Source organism: Cygnus atratus, chromosome 3, assembly GCF_013377495.2.
Source record: "Cygnus atratus isolate AKBS03 ecotype Queensland, Australia chromosome 3, CAtr_DNAZoo_HiC_assembly, whole genome shotgun sequence".
NCBI classification, from domain to species: domain Eukaryota; kingdom Metazoa; phylum Chordata; class Aves; order Anseriformes; family Anatidae; genus Cygnus; species Cygnus atratus.
This window is the reverse complement of record NC_066364.1, coordinates 65,054,194-65,075,154: the sequence shown is the minus strand read 5'-3', so window position 1 is coordinate 65,075,154 and position 20,961 is coordinate 65,054,194. Positions and strand designations below refer to the sequence as shown.

At 39.7% G+C, this 20,961-nt stretch overlaps 1 protein-coding gene and 1 long non-coding RNA gene across 4 annotated transcripts in view; one reads left to right on the top strand and one right to left on the bottom strand.

Annotated features, from left to right (window-relative positions):
• Window positions 1-8,936, top strand: part of SNX9 (sorting nexin 9) — a 61,230-nt gene extending 52,294 nt beyond the window's left edge. For both annotated transcript variants that reach the window (XM_035538613.2, XM_035538612.2), the window contains exons 14-18: window positions 1,215-1,291; window positions 2,337-2,426; window positions 3,846-3,960; window positions 5,366-5,457; window positions 6,941-8,936. In XM_035538613.2, coding sequence (XP_035394506.1) covers window positions 1,215-1,291; window positions 2,337-2,426; window positions 3,846-3,960; window positions 5,366-5,457; window positions 6,941-6,988 — 422 coding nt within the window. In that variant the 3' untranslated portion in view covers window positions 6,989-8,936. The remainder of the gene's footprint in view (window positions 1-1,214; window positions 1,292-2,336; window positions 2,427-3,845; window positions 3,961-5,365; window positions 5,458-6,940) is intronic.
• On the bottom strand, window positions 3,988-17,406 carry LOC118243967 (uncharacterized). 2 transcript variants are annotated; one of them, XR_007708066.1, is made up of 4 exons: window positions 17,213-17,406; window positions 14,883-14,984; window positions 12,047-12,138; window positions 3,988-4,821 (listed from the first exon to the last, which is right to left on the bottom strand). It is a non-coding gene; the product is annotated as an uncharacterized LOC118243967 (long non-coding RNA). The 2 variants fall into 2 exon arrangements; XR_004777404.2 differs by having other exon boundaries at window positions 3,988-4,445.
• Window positions 17,407-20,961: the final 3,555 nt, after the last annotated feature.

The window sequence follows — 20,961 nt, the reverse complement described above, 5'->3', positions numbered from 1 at the left end:
GGAAAGTAAGAATCGATTGATAGACCTGAAGCAATATTTAGTCATTACCCTGTTTCCTTTAGGACACGCTAAAATGAAATAATCGTATATAATAGATCTCTAATAGATTATTTTCTTTGTCATAGTAAAATAAACTATTTTAATGTTCAAATCAATCATTAAAGAAATCAATGTTTGGTAATTTTCAGTTAAGTCACTGATTAATGTCTATAGAATAAAAACAAAATGTTCTTAAGACTATTAACTGTGCCAAATACCAGGACATGTCTGAAAGAATAACCTTTTCTTGAGCTAATAGTTGGTATCTGCAAATTATACCTTCCCCCTTCTCTACCTCAATTTGCTTTCCGTACTGTTGACCGCAAGCTTTGGACAAGCTAACAAGGATGGAAAAAACTGGTGTTTTGGGAAGGTGAAGTGATGTGAAAAAACAAGAATGTAAGGCTTGTTTCCATCTTTGTCCCACATAGCCGTGTCCTGCTAGTAATACAGTGTTATGAGCACTTGTGGTGTTGTCTAGCTTAGGATTTGTGGTGATGTTTGTATTTTTAGATTGTGGGGCCTTTGATTTATTTCACGTGACAGCAAAAGTTAGAAACCCGTTTTAAAAAAGATTCTTACAGAGTTTGAGAATGTTATCCAATAGTTCTCTAAAGGCTGAAAAATCTTGTTGGCAATGAAAAAAAATGTTATTTGAGCCTCCTTTTCCCTCTCTGGCCTTTTAATAATTGTGATCCAGGACTGCTGAAGAGCTTAAGGTTATTATCACTTCTCCATAGGGCATTGTGGAGAATTTACTGCTTATCAGGTATGAAAATCATTTGTTAAAAACCAGAACAGTAGATCTCCTTGGAGCTTTGGTCTATCTTCTGGTGTCACCCTCCTTGTATTCCCTTCCTTCCAATTCTGGTAGGCTTTCTGTTGTCCCCTGTGGGGGAATACCTGTGTATTTAAACTACATATAGTTATGAAATGTGGAGCTGAATAGCGCTACTATGGCAGAACAGGGTATAAATAGTCCCTTCAGCATCCAGTATACAAGATCTTTAGGGTTTTTCTTTAATGGTATAAAACCAGTATTTTTCCAACCTCTTCATTATTCCCAGTTATAAAATGGTGAATGGATTTTATTATTATAAGATAAGCTATTTTAGAAACTTGCCTTGAATCAAGATGTGACCTACTGTAATTTGAAAACTGATGTTTACTTCCAGGGGAATCTGATCTCAATGAAGCAATAACAGAAGCAGGAAAAACCTACGAAGAAATCGCCAGTCTTGTAGCAGATCAGGTATAAGCATTATGAATACACTGAAATAGTGTGTACAAACATGTGTCCTGTGTGGATAACTTCTGACTTGTTTTTCTGTTTTTCTTTCCTATTAAGACATAATAAACGTTAATGCTGCATACTACTTAAGTGAAATTATTGTTAATACTTTTAAATGCACCCTCATCTTCTCTAGTATGTCTGCTCTGGGGAGAAGTAATGGGAGGGTATTTTTCTTGGATCAGAAAACTCACATTCTGGTTTCTAAAACACTAAAATGTTTGCTTTCTCTTTAATTGTTTTCTGATGTTAGTGAACTGTCTTCATTATTGATACAACAGAGTGAGATTTAATCAAGGATAGGGTTTCCATTTCTCTCTGCGTTCCCCAAATATCTACAGGATCCAAATCTTGCAACTTTTCATTGTCTTGACTTGTAACTGCCTGCTTCAGTAACAATCTGTCTTAAATAAATCTTGATTTTATGTCAGTATTCAAGTTAGAGATGAGTGTTTACAGTGTGTTAAGCTTAGTCTCTGTACTGGGTCTGGCTGGGATGTTAACTCCTCTTCTAAGGAGGAGGAGTCAGAGAGCAGTTGTGGTGGAGTTCAGCTGCCTAGCACGGTAAAACCACCACAGTCTCCAAAATGTAGAGCCTTTTAATTTTGATGTTGAATAAGTTGTTCTTAAACAGCTTTCCAAGTCAGCAACTAAGATGTACCCATGCACGTACACATCTGCATGTGCAAGGACGTTATTGCTTGAAATTGCCATTGCTAGAACTGGTAACTCCAAAGAAACGTTGAGGTAAAACACCTCCCTTCATAAGCCAGTGTTAAGTAAAACAAAGAATGGAGGCATCTGCTCTCTGGTGCTCAGTGCCTTACTCCAAAAAGCTTAAATATCAATAAGGACCTGTTTACCTCTGGAAAAATCTGCCATAAGCAATAGAGATTTTTCTTCCTTCTATTCTTTAATTCCCTTTTTTGGCATCATCATTTCTTTTCTGTGCTTGTGTTATTACTGTCACGGATATTTTTACTAACATGCGTACTTTGTATATTAGCCGAAGAAAGACCTGCACTTTCTGATGGAAACAAATCATGAATATAAGGGATTTCTTGGTTGCTTCCCTGACATCATAGGAGCTCATAAGGTATGTGAGCGTGTCTTTCCTGGTAAGGGTTGGGCAGTGGGAAGACCTGCATAGGGAGCAGCAAAAGTGGTGGTATCGATCACTGCATGCGTGCAACAGCCTGGCCCCTGATTCCAGTCACACTGTGAAAGTTTCTGTGAAGCTGGCATGTTCATTTTTAAAATAAAAAATATTTGGGGGGTGAGGAGGAGGGGAAGCTAGAACTTGTCTCAAGATTTGAGAATACCTCTACTGTCTGCTATTGTAGAGCACTAGAAGCTTCAGGTTTTTCTCCAGGATAGCTTCGCATGCCTATATGGTGAATGGCAGTGGTAAAAATTTCTAGTATTTAGGAATCTTACGTGGTGATTGATACTAAAGCACGGTGGTATTGTAGGAAAAGTGTGTATACTTGCATGGTTTGCTCATTGATATGTGATAATCATGGACTGCTTAGAAGTGTCTTAATATTTAAAAAAAAAAAAAAGATAATTTGTTCCCTGTACTATGAAAGTCATCAAATAGTAAAACAGTAAAATTGGCTATTGTGTCTAGTTTTGAATATTCTCGTTTCCTACTTTTATCCTAGAGATGTCCTCACGTTCATGTGCTTGCTGTATCATGTTTCAGGAAACTACAAATATTTGAAGTATTAAACAAGTACACACAAATGTTTTTTCTACCACTGGAAATATTGAATGTATAAAACAAGAACATATTTTTGCAAGACCAAAAACATAAAAGCATGTCACATTTATGTGCATTCTTTCTTCACGACTCTAATGGTCCCCAACGCTACTGAAAACCTTTTGAGGAAAGTAGTATAAATAAAATGCAGAAAAAATGTGTTTAAAACTTGAATCTCAAACCTTTTGCTAAGAGATCTGTAAATAGATATTTTTGAATATTGTTTGGCATGAAGCGGAAAGTGCAATATAAATATATTGTGAAGGGGAAGGCATTTCTTTTTACCCTTCTTGCTTGTGACATAAGGATTTTCCTGAATCACGTTACATATTGCAATGAATTGTAGTTTCTTGGAAAGCAGTGTGTGTTTTCTGAATGTTGTATAACATGCTGATAAGGTTTTAGAGGTGTTTGATAGTTTGAAGCTTTTGGTATACGCTGTGTCAGTCAGCTGGATTTTGCAACCTGGTTCTTTTTTCTGTGTGTGTATCCTTGTGTATTACCGCCTTTATCGATCTTTATTTCTTGGTGACTGTGTTAATGCCTGTGTTTTAAGTCACTTCTTGGAAGCTGTTAAGACTCTTGAAAGCAATACAGCGAAATAACAAACCTTGGGTGTACATATGGGAAGGCTGAATCAGTCATTGCATGCATATAGTGTGCAACCTCAAAATGTTGGCCAGTGACATTTTCAATGACTATAGAGACCTTTAAGTTGACTTCTTTTAATCTTCCTGCATTTGGTTTCTACAGGGAGCAATAGAAAGAGTGAAGGAAAGTGATAAACTAGTTGCAACCAGTAAAATAACCCCACAAGACAAACAGAATATGGTGAAACGTGTGAGCACCATGGCTTATGCACTACAAGGTAAAACAAATTTTGGGGTAAATGGCAATGTTGTAGACCTGAAGGGCATCTCTTAAGTAACAAACTTTGACAAAGAATCTTTGTTCTACCAGGAATGATAATAATACCTAGCTCTTATTTATTACCTTTGTTTTCCTAGAATTGCAGTTATTTTACTGTCCTGTCCCCCCTCCTTTAAAAAAAAAAAAAAGTTGCAATTCCAAAACATGTATCTTCTGCAATAGTAAAATGATATTTGGAACAAAAACGCCCTGGGCTACTCGTTATTTCATTTTGAAATGTCAGTGAGTCTCAAAGAAAAAGCACAGGCCCTGATACAGGAAGCACTTCAGCACATGCGTAAGTGTTTTTCTGACTCATGGTTTAATCAGATGTGATCCAGTTGAGATTAATATTCTTGTGGATAAGATTTCATTTCCTGGATGTTCTTTGAACTTCTCCTCTTCAGGTTAGAGATGTTGTAAGTGCGATGTAATAGTCTGCAACTGAAAAATGGGAAGTGAGGAGTCAGGGTTCAGTCCTGCAGGATACCAGGCCCGTAAGTGTGTCCTGAGTCTTCAGTGGGATTACTCATTGCTGAGAGAGTTCTGTCTTCTTTAGCTGACTTAAAGCTGAGAGTATTTAGTATTTTACAGGATAGAGTCAGAGCAGAACACAAAGCCAATTTAAGAAAAAATAACAAAAATATTCCCCTTTTCCTTCCCCTCCTTTTCTTCCTGGTCACAGCGATGCAAAAGGACTTCATTTAAGTGGTAATCATGAGAAAAGACCTCCAGGATTGTTGCAATCTCAAATGTTTTTTCTCCCTCTATTGGTATCTCAGAATATATTTAGTGTTTTATTTCAGCCATAAACTGTGATCTGACAAGAGATGCAGAAAGTAGTGGAAAGTGTTACAAATCCAGTAATGCAGTTTCTCAGTTTCATACTGAAACAGCTGCACTCAAGAATGGGTCAAACAGTACTGGCTGTGCCTTTTTTTTTTTTTTTTTGGAACATTTATAACTCTGCCTTACAACAACTACAGCCTTGGAAATCTGAGGGCTGTAGCCACCAAATGCTGGTTGAAAAACAGTTAACTCCAACAGGACAAAATTGTGCTTGTTTTTCTTTATCAAATCTTTGTATACCAAAGTATTATAACAAGAACCTGGCTTTATCCAGGAAGTGCCTGAATTTTAGCATGAGTAATTGACACCCTACCAATTTTATGAACGGTTCCATCAAAACTTGAGTGTTGTAGGCAAATGTTGTAGGCAAAACAGATTGGAAGCATGAGAACAGTAAATATACTGCCAGGGCTGGACGCTGAGCTTGTTGCACGCTAACCAATCTGAGCTGAGTGAAACTGTTCCTAATTATGAACACTTCTCTTAAATAATTTGCTTTCTGGGTCCAATTGCAGCTGAGATGAATCACTTCCACAGTAACCGGATTTATGACTACAACAGTGTCATTCGTCTTTATCTGGAGCAGCAGGCACAGTTTTATGAAACGGTAAGATGTAGTATTTCAGTGCCATTTTCCTGGCACATACTGTGCTGCTACTTTTATGAGAAATACTCACTGTACTTAATCATCTTTCTGTATGAACCTCTCCCAGAGAGCAGATATTTGAAAAAGAATTATAAAAGGAGGAGGAAAAAAAAGCCTACATGAAAGAAGAATGAATTGAAAAAATATTTTCTTGTAGATGCTATTCCTATGTACATGGCTATATGATATTAGATATTAGCTTGGTGTTTCTGGGTGTGGGCGTTGTTGTTGTTTTCTTTTTTTCAGTGCCAGTACTAAAGTTACAAAGAATTTGTTTTAGTGTTGTGCACACAGATTTTTCAAAACTGAGTTTGGATAATTTGCTGTAAATAAGACCTGCAGCAATGAATACAGCAATAAAGCATTTGAATGGTTTGGAAGGACAAAGGGAAACTTCTGAGATTTAAAGCCTGATGTATAGATGTGTTGGGTGAGGGATCAGAGTGGCTTAGTGACTTACTAAGCACGTCAACTCTGAGCACTAAACCTGCTACCTTAGTTCTCATTTAACATGCTTCTTATGACTGTTCTTTGTATTTTATTAAATGAAGCTTGAGAACAATTTTTCTAATGCGATAATTCCAATGTGACAGTGAATAGTTAAATCTGTATAGATCCTTGTTTGGTGCCCATGTTGCATGTGGAAATAGCAGCATGTCTGCTTCCTGCGTCTCAGTACGCAGGAAAAAAATAAGCTGCAGAGAATTCATACGCATTTGTAACGACCATTTGTAGTAGATCCTTAACTGGAAGAAGAGCTGTATTAGACACAGAGCCAGGAAAGAAGCTTAGCTTCATTGCTCTGCTCTACCAGGTTATCTCAACAGTGTTAGTGCTGTGACGTGAAGAGAGATGTAGCTTACAAATACAACGAAATTTGGAGGAGGAAAAAGGACTACTACTTCAGTTTTCCTCATACCTGAGTGCACCTGGGATTTTGAACTAGAATATCTGTAGTAAAACAAATAAAATCAGTTATTTTCCTTGTGAGAGCAAGTTGAACTGCTGAAGGACTGCTGGTAGCTTGTAAACTTGTATCAAAGACAGGAACACTTTTAAGTCATTACCAACCACATTTATTGATTACATCTTTTTGCTGAACAGATGATTGCTTTCCAAGACCAAAGCCATGCATTACCACAAACTAAACAACACTTTTGGTGACAGCTCTGACATTTGGCCTTTTCAAGAGAAGGCAGCAACAGGTCAGAGTTGGAGTATACTGACTGCACAGCACTCCCTGCTCAGATGCCGTGTTGTATCTGGCAGTGTTAAGAGAGCAGCTGAACATAGTGTTGTCAGTCTTGTACACATTAAGGGTACTGAGGAAAGACTACAATTTTTGGAAGACAAGGGAACAATCTGTTTAATCTCAGCCTGAAATCTTGTTTCTGCATAGGGTAAAGTGACTACATATTAAATATGTTCTGTTTCTTTGTTTCAGATTGCACAGAAGCTGAGGCAGGCACTCAGCCGCTTTCCTGTGATGTAGAGAATAACGAGTAGCCAACAATGAAGAACAACCCCGAAGTGCTTTTCTGATTTGGGGGCAATGCCAATAAACTTGTTAGCCTTTGCCAGCCAAAAAATAACAGTTGTGGGGAAAAAATGAATTATTTAAAATGTTTACTTTATCAGCCTCAATCCATAAGATAAGATTCTTTTTTATCTTGAATGCTCTACCCTTTGTATCATTATTTAAGTAAAAACAGCAAGAAAATGCTGTCAGTTGTAGGGATCTAACTGGTTTGTTGCCATGGACTTCATGAAGACTTGCATCTCTCAGATGTTTTTCCACAATCCCTTCATCAGTGTCAGAATTACAGTTTTAAGTGGGGAAGTAGACAAGCCTCAGAAAATGACTTTACTGCTCATTATATTCAGTTTTTCTCTCTAGCAATTCAGTAGCCTGGAGGAATTATATTTGTATATGTTTCTGGTACATGTTCATGATAATCTCCTGAAACACTTGTTCTGTTTTGCTTCCCACATGCAGCCATGGCATGGGTCATAGTGAGAAGTCCCATTATGACTTCTAGTAAATATCATTCATTCTCCCCTTTCTTCTTTTCCTTATAACTAAACTTTGTTCTTGTGGCACAACACCTCAGAGCTTATATCAAGGCTCCTCCTTTCATGCTATGCACTGTGTAAAAAGACAAAGTACAAACATAGAGCCATTCAAGAAGGTGTGAAAAACAGTTTTCCATGCCTGCATTTTGACACCTACGCAATGTTATGCCATAAGGCACTGGTGTTCTTCAGTGCTGTACCTCTTAGAGAGTTTTAAGCCTTTCAGTAAAGGGGACACTGTCACATATAACACAAACTGATAGAAGTCCCCAGATTCCAACAGAGCTCAGGTTTTCACAAAGCAGTATGGTATGCTGTTGGCTTGGGTTTACTTTTGTTACCTTCTAATATGAACTAAAAGGTGACAAAGGTACTGAATAACATCAGTTATCACACAGACTCTGTGCTTTGATCGTCTCTTATCAAGTGCCCCACTGCCATCTTTCTTACTACTGAAATATCACTTGAGGCCTGGGCTTTTTTGACCAAAAACCCCAGCCCCAGTCCTGTTCGAAATGGGCACCAACTACAGTAATTCATTTAATGTCATAAGCAATCAGAAAAGCCAAAGTGCAATTTTTGCTAAAAATGTGCCTAGAACATAAACATTTTAGCAAAAAACTAACTTTAAAGCAAAGGCATTTTCCCACAAGCCATTCTAAGTGACGGGTACAGTCTGCTGGCTGAATAGTTGCCTTACTCTATTTTGCATTGGTGTTATTTTTGTGTGCTAGAAGGAAAATCTAGGTCTGCCTGAATAACCTGAAACCAAAACAAGCAAGACTTAAGCCTAAGTCCAGATGCTTTTCAGTGTCACGGGTCTTGTTCACGTTTTATAAACCTTGTCTTTTCCCCCTCCCAATTTTAGTTGTTTGCTTCCAAAATTCCATAGCGCAGTGTTGTTTGATACAGCCATTTAAATATGTACAAATTGTAAAGAATGTGTATAAATGTTTTACACCAAATGTAAGATCTGCTTGCATGTAGAAGCAGCTTATATAATAAATTGTTACAATGTGTACAGTAAATCCTGAAATCACTTTTTCAAGCCAGCATTTTTTTTTAGCTTTTGTATATTCACTTTTTGGTAAGGAAATCTCTTTGTAACAGATTCTCAATTTGGGAGGGGGAACGGGGGGTCTTTTTTACCAATCTTTGAATAGCTCCATATGCACTACAGTTGAAGGTTCTTTATCTTGAATAGATTGTTTTGAAATTTAAGTGTAAGCTGTGCATTCCCAGTGCAGGGAAGCTATGATAGTAGCAACTGTGTCAGAGATGCAACGTTTTGGCAAAAAAAGAAAAACTGTTTAAGGACTTCTAGTAAAATGAAGTAAATGATAATAAATATTTATGTATACCCACAAGACTATTTTTTTTTCTTTTAAATCACCACATTGCTTTTTAACAGGGTGATGCAGAATGAAGCAAAGCCTCTTTATAAGCTTTTCATCAGCTTATGGGCACTGGCTAGTGGAAGAATGAGAAAGCGTCCATGTGCCTTCCCTCAAGCAGGCATCAGAACATAATGGTATAATAGTGCTAGTTGACTGCCAAACAGCAAAAGCTATGCGTGTGTTGTAAGCTTTCATTATTCAGGTCAGCCCAGCTCGTGGTTGATGGAGCCCTCCTGACTGCAAATAAGTAGGAGAGCACAGTGCTGCTGTGTATTCCTGGCTTTGTGTCAGCATGGTGTTGACCCAGAATAGAAATTAGATTGTCTTTGGTAGTTGTTTTTTTAATTAGACATGAATAGTGGCATAGTTAAGTTGAGTGATTTGGGAGCAACAGAAAATCTTCGCTCTGAAGACGCAGTCATAAAACAAAAACAATTTACAGTAAGACTTGAGCAGTGCCCTTCAGTATTTCATTTGTCATAACTGAATAATTAATCTCTGGAGTAGCAAAAAGCCTTAAAACTGTTTCCTGATTTACACTTTTCCTGAAAGGTAAGGTATATCCAAACAGTGACGCCATCCCAGTGACTGTAAAACATGTCAAATGCCTTAGCTGTTTGGTTTAATTTCTTAATAGTTTATTCCGTTACAAAGTTCATTATTTAACAATAAAAAATTAGCTGTACTAAAGGAAGTGCTACATGTATTTCTTGTCTGCAGCAACACCTACCGTGTGGGGATTAGACTGCAGCAGTAGACTTGTTGCAATGTATGATGTTTTTTTTTGGAAGAGTACTTGCTGTATTGCAATTAGAATATTCTTTCATGTTATAACGAGGCTTAGCTTTGCATGAACACTGGAACTTGGACATTACTGAGCAATTTGTTTTCAATGACAAAGTTCTTCAGCAAATAGTACCTTATCCTACACTTTATACTCCTACACTATCCTACACTTTATACTGTACATTACGATGAAATAATATACATCTGTTCTACTGCTACCAAAATCAGTTTTGCACAGTGCAGCATGATGGTTCAGACTAACAGCCTTGTAAAGAAAGGAGCTGCATCTCCTGGGGTGTAGTTTGAAGTACACCAGGCAGTCTGGATGGGCCAAAAGCACTCCACAGCCTTGTGGTGTGCATCCGTCTGCTGGAAGCAAAGGACGGCGAGCATCCTGCTACTGCAGCTTCTGCCTGCCTCAGTGCTTCACGCTGAGATGGGCGAGCATGTGCCAGGGGAAGGTGAGTTATCTGCAGCTTTAGAATTGGTTGTTTTCTACGCTCTATGTACTCTCCACATTTTTCTGTAACTCTTCTTGTATAATTAGCACTAATGACACTAATAAAATTGCAAACAAGCATGGAACAGTAGAGGTAATGTGTTCAGCAGGAAAAAAAAAACTTTTTTTCTGTCTAAAGAATCCCTAAAAAAACCGACCTTATAGAATTAGAAACATACAGACTGGCTGGAGATCAAGCTGTAGGTTCCATACTATGACAGTATCAATTATAGCCAGACTATTTTAAAGGACATATGAGTCATAGACACACACTTTATAATACGGGGATTCCAGAACATGCCAGCATAGCCCTTTTCAGTAGACCAGCATGTTATCACTTAGAAAGATTTCCCTTACATCCATCACTTACGTAAGTTGTGCATATGTAAAATGCTACCTTAAAGCTTTATTTTTTTCAGCTAGAACAGTTAATGTCTAATAATTCTTACGTACTAGATGTCTTGCTATATCCCTTCAGCAATCTGTTTAACATAAACCATTCTGTTTTAGTAATTCTTCCCTCCTATCAATGTGTATCACCTCTCTTCCCAGGGGTGCATGAAACAAACAAACAAAAAGGAGTCTTCCTGAAACTTTTCTGTGATACATACGGTGAGATCTGTCCTCTTCCTTGTGCAAGCACCGTTAATACATGCCAGAATGAGGACTGTAGTTCTCACCTCCTGCTGTCTCATCAGTTTATGGTATTAACTCCTGTGTTGCTCTGTGTTGCTGCCTGGCTGGGTAACTTCCATACAGAGTTCATATAGTATGTATAGAGCTTTGTGCAACTAGAACAAATGAACTGTAATTCCCAGCCATGTTTTCAGTTTACGATATTCAGTTCTGTCTCTCTCTTCAACCCAGACCAAACTGAGTTTTGTTTTTTTTTGCTTTTGATAAGTTTATTAATAATTATATTCCAAGTAAGTCAATTCTAAGCTTGTTTTACACCTTCCTGGTAGTCGTCATGTTTAGAATATATTCCTTTAAGTTTCTTATAACACTTGAATGTGGGTAATCTCTCAAAATTAGTACTAAAACCCTTCTGTATTGTACTTCTATATTCCCTGCTTTTAGTTTGACTAGAAGACTAGTCTGAGGAAGTTGACTGTTTACATTGATTCTTCTCAACAAACTCAGATAAGCCTTTTTTTTTTTTTAACCTTTTTATCCTATGGCTATTTGCACATCAATTGTTTAAGTACTGTTCTAGCATCCTTGGTGTACTGAATTTAAGCTGACAATTTCCTTATTTCATAAACAATGTGTTTACTGATTTTTAATTTCTTGGCCTTTTAATCTGTCCTAATTGGTCGTGTTTTCTTAAACTATCATTTTTTTAAAAATATATATATATTTTTTGCCTTCCTTCAGATTACTGCTTGCATATCTACCATCTTCCTGGAGTTCTTTTTGAACTCCAGGTTCCTGTCATCTACACAGATAACAAGTAGTTACTTCAAGATAGACTTGACAAGTTTTATTGAATCAGGTCCAGTCAATCTAAATCCAGCTATGTCATGTTTACTAAACACTGTGCTTTCCTGATTCTGGTCTGTGGCTATATTCTTCTGTTAAAATACGTTTCAATAAGTCCAATTTTTCAGTTAGGGCTGAAGCAAGGTGGTGTATTATTTATTGTATGATCATAACAGCACACTTTTGCTTCCCTTAGTTTTCCTCTTGTACCTGCTGCCTTTAGACACTTGCACTTTTTAAAATCATTTGCTAATGAACTTATTTTGTCTTCACAAATATTTATCAATTCGAGGTCACTTTTAATTGGCATTACCTTCTGTTGCAATTGAATCTCAGCAGATGCAGATCTAAAACTGTTATTCTTCATTAGTATAGTTTGTCTTTGAAACATCTCTCTCCTCCTGCCTTGAAAAAATAACAGCAAATAATTTGACTGTTATTCCAAGACATACTTTTTGCTAAAAATATAATAGAATACAATTAAAATGTGTATATAGATTGTGGAGACTTTTAAAAAGTATTACAGAAGTACTATGTGGTTGGGTTACTTTTCAGTTTTGATCCTGCCCCCAAGGCACTGGCCCAGAGGAACAGAGGACACACGGCGTATCTGTATGCATATATGCAGCAAGGCGCAGTGCTTGTGCTAGGTAAGGATGCTGAGCAGTCCCAGTGGGCTGACAAGGCTGTGCAGCGAGTGTGGCAAAGAAAGGCATCAACTTGGAAAGCAGACCTGCCAAGCAAGCAAGTAACCAGGCAGGTTCTTTGACCACGTAGCAGAATTGGTAAAAGGGAAGGAGGGCTGCAAAAGAGGGTATTTGTCATCAGGCAGCTCAGAAGAGGGTTGGCCACAGCAGTGGAAGAGTGTTGCCTGAAGCCGTTGGAGAGGCAGAGCAAGTCTGTGACTCCGGAGTAAAATAAATAAATAGTCTCTTTTAGGGTTCTGACATCCTTTTTAGGGATTCCTGAAAAGATTTGCCCAAAGGCAGGCCAGAAATAGTGAGAGAGGGCAATGGTTAACTTTTAGCTGTACAGGTTCCTGCCAGAAATAACTACACTTTGGAGCCCTTTTATGCACTTTCAGCCATGATACGTTTCTTAGGAAAACATCTTTGTGCTGCACTACCTGGAAGGGGTGTGCTTAAGCTGTTGGGATAAAAAAAGAAGGGGTGGCCCTGGTTTTGGAGTTGTGGAGAAGGTGGGCTGTGCAGGCCCGTGTACATAGAGGGGTGACAACAGAAAGGCTGTGTCTGTAAACATGGCACTTGGTGCAGGGAAGGAAGAGCACAGCATGTTACCAAAACCAAAAGTATCCTGGGACAGAAAGGTGCCTGGGGCACCTCCTCACCCTCTCTACCCCTTCAGCTGAAGGAGAAGAACTCCAGAGCTCCTGATGGTTTGTAATGGTAAAGTTTCTGACACATGCAAAAAGTACCTATTAAATTGCTTGTCATAGTGTCCACCCACATCCACCTGCAATTACATGATGCCTCAGTGACTAATGAAGTTGGTCACCCACAGGCACCTCGAAAATAGCAAGGCAGCGGACCGGAGTTTACATGATAGGGACTGTCAAGAGCACGCTCTTATTCTTTCTGGGCTAAAGGAGAGGATAAAAGGACTGAAAAGGGGACCTTTATAATTTGAGGGGCTACCCTTTCATTTGTAATCAATTATAGTAGAAGATCAGTCCGTTCAAAAAAAAAATTGTTACATTTGTGGATAAAACAGGATGTTAAACACAATGGTACTTCTAATGCAGAAGCTAAGTAGCAGGCTTTCAGATTTGTAATCACATCAAGATAACTAGGTTGCTTAAGGTACTCAAGGTCAGTTAAGGTACTCAATGTTGTACTCTATAGTCCTTTGTATAACAGAGTGGTGGCATCTTAGAATCATAGGGGTTAGAATCATTAAGGTTGAAAAAGACCTTCTCGACCATCTGGTCCAATCATCCCCCTACTACCACTGTCGCCCACTAAACCATGTCCCTAAGCACCATGTCCAACCTTTCCTTGAACACCCCCAGGGATGGTGACGCCACCACCTCCCTGGACAACCCATTTCAATGCCTGACTGCTCTTTCTGAGAAGAAATGTCTCCTCATTTCCAGCCTGAACCTCCACTGGCACAAGTTGAGGCCATTCCCTCTAGTCCTATCACTAAGTATCTGCAAGAAGAGGCCAACCATTTCAGGTAGTTGTAGAGGGCAATAAGGTCTCCTAGGACTATGAATTACCCTAGGACAATAATCAGGTTAAAATGATTAGCAAATAATATTTCTGTTTCAAGCCTAGCTCAACAAATCACAAACTCTTTGTAATATTTGTAAATCTAGATAGAATTAAAAAGAGCTGAACTATCTATGAACTGAAAAAGTTAAGTAAAATGCATCCCTTCATTCTGTTTACCTCTCTGCTTTACGTGTTTTTGGGGAAGAGGACCTCCCTGCTCCCATGTGATCCTTGTGCATTGTCTGCTCATCTAGTCTTTTCTGGACTTGTGAAAATTTTTTGCATGCCTAATGTAAATTGCACTAGACTCACTTTGCCAGCATGTCTGAGGTCCCATGTCTCATAGGGCAGAAGGACATGGTTGTTGGTATGTTCTCACCATTCTGTAGGGCTATGTGGAGGGCTTTGGTTAGGCTTAAGGTTCCTTATCATAATACCTGCAGTCACAACTGTACTAGGAACCTGAAATATTTACTGGCATTTCTCAAAGTCCCTTGAAATGTTTATATGAGAATCCTCCTCTCCCCACCCACTTTTTTCTTAGCTGCCACTATAATTCCTAATGACATGCTGGAAGCACAGACCTTCGGAAGCCCAGAACAAGACCCCCTGTTTATCCACTGTTCATCTATTTTATTATTTTTAGTGAAATTCTTTCCAAGCCAGACCCAGGATCTCATCAAATTTGGTGCATCCAATAACACAATGATTCACCAAATAGTTAAACTATTGCCAAAGGGGAAGGCACCTCAGAAGTGGGGGCTGTACAGGGGTCAGGGACAGCTTTCTAACTGATGATTAGTTTGTGACTAGCTGACTATTATTTCTAAGCTCAGATTTTGTTTAAAAACTAAACAGCTGGAAGAGAAGAAGTTAAATACAGCATCTGTTGCGCTGTAGTAGCAAAATACAAACCACACAACTTGCTGTCGGGGGGAGCTGTGGAGCTTGACCCTGCCCCAGGAGGGTCCATCTGATCCTGCTCCACGGGACTGCACCGCTCAGGATTCATCCTGCCTACAAAGAAAGATGAGAAGGAAGGAAGCTCTTCATTTGTCTTCCCTGTTTAAACAGCGACACTTCCCTGGCTGTTCCCCAATTGCACCTACCAAACGTACAGCAGGGACTTTTTCATCTAAGACAAACCTTTGAGAAGGAGGTAGGAATAGAAAGCTTCTTCCCTAGCTTGCACATGCTTGTGTTTACTTGGCACTAGATAAGCTTTACTAGTAAGAACTAGTGCCAGGCTAGCTACTGCTTATAAACACAGCCTTAACTCTTGGCAGAAAGGAGAAGAGGAGGGGATTAAAAAATAAATAAATAAAAAAATAAGTGTCCAAGAAAGTCTCCCAAAATTTAAACCAAATTCACGATCAGTAAGAGGAAGTTGCTAGCTAAAGAATGCTATGGTGCAACATAAACCTCCAGCTTGGATGTGTGGCATCTATTCTAACGTGGTGCAAATCCATCATGAGGAAAGGGCAACTTGTGAGGACTGCGCTGGTTTCAGAGGGGATTGAGGGTCTAGAACAGTTCCTAGAAGAGTTCAGAAAAGCTGTGTTTGTAGGTGCTGTCTGGCACCACTCTTCTCTGAATGAGCTACTGCATTCATATTGTAATTATCTAGTGTTAGTGTCTGTAATAAAAATGATTAGTAATAAACCTTTCTCCGGCATGGGGAAAGACAGGGCGGACGTGTGTCACCTCGGTCTGCTTCCCCTCAGCCCCAGGGTGCAAGGGCACCTTGGCCGGCCCCGTGTGCAGCCAAAGATCCTCCAAAGCCTTTGGGCTCTGCTCTGCGCCCTGCAAGAGCGGCTGTGTGAGGTGGCTGCTGGCCCGGTCAGCCTTCTGAGCTGCTAGGACTGAACCAAGCTTTAGTTACCCTCTCGTCTAGGAGGCATTTTAGGCTCACGGAGCATCTCTGCTTTTATTTGGGCACACTATGAGCTCTCTGCATCAGTCTTTCCATGTGGAAAAGCTCTGCACCAGTTCTGGCCCTTCTGTGTAGTTTGCAATAAATCTCCAGGCCCAGATGAAGTTTATTTCCAGTTTCTGGAAGGAGTAAAGAGAGAATTCAGCTGAACTCCTACCAAAATATGCAGCGAAAGCTACTCTGAAAGAAAAGCACATGAAAGCTGTTGTTGCGCCCATCTTTTTAAAAGCCACAGGAAGGAACTGCAGGGATGGCCAAGACGCCGCTCTCCCCGTGCGCCAGGATCACTAATAACAAAAAGTAAAGACCAGGGGAGTGACAGGACAGAAAGCAGCAGAGAACAAAGCGGGGAGAAGGGAGGGGTAGCAACAAAGAGTACGGGTAAAGGCAGTGGAAGGCGCGGGAAACTCTTCCAGCCACACTCATGAGCCCCCTTTCCGCTCCCCCTCACCCCCCCCTTGCTCTAACCATGCTGCTGGGATTATTCAGGCCTGCCCAGGTGCTGTGCTCACCCCCTCCCACCTGGGGTATCGGGAACTCCTGAACAGTAGCTGGAACCAAAAGCCAGCAAACGTCCTAGGAACAGAGCACAGACCACAGGGAACACTGGTTTCTCACCCCCCTTCTGCCCTGCAATTTTTGAGCCTCACTCCCTGGAGTACGAGCAGGATAACAGTCTTAAAATGAGTTCAGCTGTAATTCCTGCAGCCTTCAATCAGCAGGGTCAGGGAGCTCTAGACTAGCCTGCCCACCTATGTGGGGTGAACGCTTCTGCCACGTGTGCTATGAGCAGTCCTCACACCAGCAGAGATTGCACGAAGACTACAGACAGTGCAATCCAAGCCTTCTGCACTCTGGGGTAGGAATGGATCGTCCTTAGCCAACCTCAAACTCCCCTTATGGTTTGCATGTTAACAGCAGCCATGGCAAGGGTTAGAAGTACAAGCAAATCTTTTTATAAACGCAATGCAATATCTTTTTTACTGGAGCAGAACGGCACACCTAAACAAACAAGTCAAATTGTCAAAAAAACAAATACTGACAAGCAAGCCAAATGAAAGCCTCTCTGCTTACTTGTCCGTGGGTTTAACTGGTGCATTAGGAATAATACAGCATACCAAAACAGTTGTTCAAATGACTTTAAACCACGGTATTTCCTCAGCACTTCTCTTTTCTGGTCTGTTCCCCTCACTTACACGCTCTGTGCTATTTAGCCAGCCCCCCCTTCCCAGCAGTGCTGACAGAAATAACAGTTCTTCCTGGAGAACTCCTTTCCTTTCAAGAAAAGCAATGCTGTTCACTCTGCACTCACCATATAGATGCAAATAAACTGCAGGGCTGTGAAGCAGCTCGGCTTCTTAGCCAGATTGCTCCTTCTCCTACATGGCCTAGCACTTCTCCAGTTCATGGCTGGTGTTGTACTGAGGAACCCCACTGAGGACGCTGGTTTGAACTGGTTCACATTCAGTGTCACTTCAGACTACTCAGTCTAAGTCAGTTTGTCATAAAGCTGCTGACAAGAAGAAGAATTTTTGAGATTTATTGCCCAATGCCATTTTTACGAGACTTATAAAAATGTACAGAAAATAGTAAAAAAACAACCCTTAGTCTTTCAGGTAAACGAAAATGTTCTCCTTCCTTCACATGAATGTGTTATTACACTGCCTCTTGCTCTCTGGTCTGAAACTCATCCCAAATCTGAAAATTAATGGGCAGGGCTTTCTAAATCACGAGGCATAAACACCACACAGCCTCTGTTTATAGAATGAAATGAGAGAAAGAGGCTTACCTTGAACTTAAAAGCACCACATATGTTGTACTGGAAACAACTAAAATGGAAAAAAAATGTTGACGTGATGTGATAATAGAAGAGAGAATGTGTGCGCAGGACAGTTTGGGTTGTTTTGAGAGGGTGACTGAATACACGGCATTTTTCTGCGTGGTTAATATCTGGTATACAACCAGATCCGGGCCCATTATCAAAGGCGCTGCCTTTGATACAATCCTGTATTGTAAGGAATATGCAGCTAAAAAACTCCTGAACCTTGCACCTAAGGAATGTTCCCCATCGACCTTAGATATGAGAACTGGGTTTCTGGATTATATTTAAGATTTGGGAAAAATTACCCTAATCGCAGAGATACAAGGCTCCTTTTGTCAGTGGTTGTAGGGCGGTGGTACTGGCTGCTAGATAGCAGTTGGGTTCTCCCGTGCTTCTGGCACAGATCACCGCTGCCACATGCTCTGTTTAAAGCACTTTTAAAGAAAGACCTATGAGACCTGTCTGAAGAAAAGTACAGAAGAAGTAAAAGTGCTAAAAAAAAAAGTGCTAAAAAAAGAAGTAAAATATTATCATAATATATTCATCCACACAAGAGGAAGTATGAGTCAAAGAATAGCAATACGCTTTTCTGCCTTGTGTTCCCCAAAGTAGGTTACTATTTCTTTTGGAAAGCAGTGATCTCATGCACGCTTGGTACAAAGTCATGTTTCACAAGGTAAGCACTTAGCTTCTAAAAACCTACTGATGTCATGATTTGATCGTATAAAAGTGGTGCTCTCCAAACAGACCATTCTCTTGTCTTCCTTACCCACCCTTTTTCCTAAATATTTGAGCAAATCTGAAACTTTTGTACAAGTTGTGTCCAACAGTCATTTCTGTTCAAAAAAAAAAAAAAAAGATTAGTTTTACTTTATCTTTGTGTTATGTGTGCAAGAAAAAAAAGACTGGCTCAAGACTACTTTAAAATATCAGTTTCCTTGCTTTTATATATACATTTCTGTGGACACAGAAGATGTGCTCACCTAACTAACAAAATCCTATTAGAACATGCTACAAATGTAAATAGCAAGCAAGTGAAAATAAATGCCCAATTATCCTCACAAATGTTCAAACAACTCCCACTAATGCTTATACACTGAAATTCTTAGAATATATGCTCCCTCAAACGTCCAATTGCACTGAGGGCAGACTGTAAATAAGCTTTAAATAAATTAACATGAATTAGAATTACATATTGAGCATGGAAGCTCCGTTATCCTTGCCCTCTCTTCCCATCCCTCGTTTTTAAGTGCCTCACTGGAGGACCCATCTGCTCTTTATACTCCTCTTTTCTGATGGGTAGCCTCTGTATTACCCAACGACAACTAATGGAAGACTCTTGTGTTAACATAATTCATTTACATATGAATCACAGTGAAAGGCATCAGAAGCTAACATTTTCTCAAGAAATCACATACTATGCCATGAAAATCAACCTTGTATATATGAAACCCTGCTGTGACTTGATTGGCTTTATTTTCTCCTCAACTTTTCCAATTTTTGTATGACTTGGTTAGTCTAAAAAAATACAAGTTTGTTTTCTGTTCTTTTCAATTATTTACATGTACATTAATCTTCTATATAATAATCAGCTTCTAGTTGTATCTGTGCATTTTCTACCCTTGTATTCACCTGCTTGTTTAGCTAGCTATAACACCTCAAGACAATGAAAGTCACGGATTCTAAACAACCAGGAAATCTCTATTCTTCCTTCCTACAAATAGGGAGAATTAATAGAACAGTTCAATTCTTATTTAGGAATGAATTTAGGCATGACTTCGCTGCATTGGGCCAGCGGTTTGTCTCCTCCAGTTCTCTGTAACAATGGTATGTGCCATATACAAGAGAAATGCCACAACAGGCAGTCTGCGATTGCCTCTCTCTGAAATTTTCTTCATAGTTGGCTCACGGACAAGAGGGAGGCCTCCTATGCCTTATCAATACCATACACCTTGATATGGGTAATCACAAAGCTGCTATCGCTGTTCACGTTCAACAGAAGTGTGCACAATTTGACAGAAGATAAAAAAGACCTTTTGCTCACCAGAAAAAAGTGCCAACTTACATGCGACATCTCTGTCCGCACAGATACTGAGCAGTTCGCTTTAAATCTGAACTTTCTATTTTACCAAGCATCTTGGTTTTCCTATAAGGAGTTCCAGAAGACTAGGCAAGAAGCTGTGGAAAACTTTGTGGCTTCCTAGTCCTTTGAACATGAGAGAGGAGTACCTACAACTAATCATAAGCACGTCCGTCTGGAAGAAAGAATAACATTTGTATCTGGTTGTCTGGTCACTATTACTGCCTGAAAAAATGCCGCCTGACTAATGCTGCTCATCTGCACATAGTTTTGGGATGAAGAACGTTAATATTTAAAACAGCTGCTGTTACTGAAAATAGTATCTTAAGAAAAGGCTAGTCTCTGCAAATGCAATGCCTGCCTTGCTAGATAGATCTCTGATTTAGCACGCACACAGTTAAACTACAAGTAAGTGGAAGAGGAGGTGAGAAATTCCACTGACCTCCCAACAACACTTCACACACAGCTTTTTCATTAGCAGCATTTACAAAACGGTCAGCACTCCACCAGAGCATCCCTCAGCCACTGCTGGTACAAGTTCAGAGCCTGAATTCACAGCCCAGTCCTCTGCCAGTCTGGAAGTACAGCCTGAGGCCAGAGAGGCTGAGTCTAAAGCCAGTTGGCTTCCAGTCCAACCACCTTCAGCAGCTGAACCTGCAATGTTTGTTCACTTGACAAGTCTCACCCAAGAAAGGCGCTGTGAGATTTAAACTACTCACATAGTTAAAGCTAGGCATACATTTAAGTGTTCTGCTAAACTGGAAGATCAGGTCTGCTTCATTAACCCACCCCTCTCCATTCCAAATAATTTGTTAAAGGGTAATACCAATACAAAAATATTAGTATTTAGTTTCTTTTTCCTGCTGTGAAGATCACAGACTGCAGGGGTGAGGAGTAAGGGACCCTCGTTGGGAAAGGCTGTAAAAGAGTGGCAAGTGGAAAATACTGCCACTGTCTTAAGTGAAGAAAGTGTCTCTGCATCACTCCTCTTACGCTCCTGGCAAGGTCAAATGTTCCTTGTCAGCTTCTAAACAGACAAATAAAGCATGCTAATTTATCGCGTGTGCTTCTTACACTTCCCACAGTTATTTTAAAGGAGATGTTGTTGACTTTGTCGAGAAACGGTGACCTAGCTCAAAGTATATCAAACTTTTTCTGT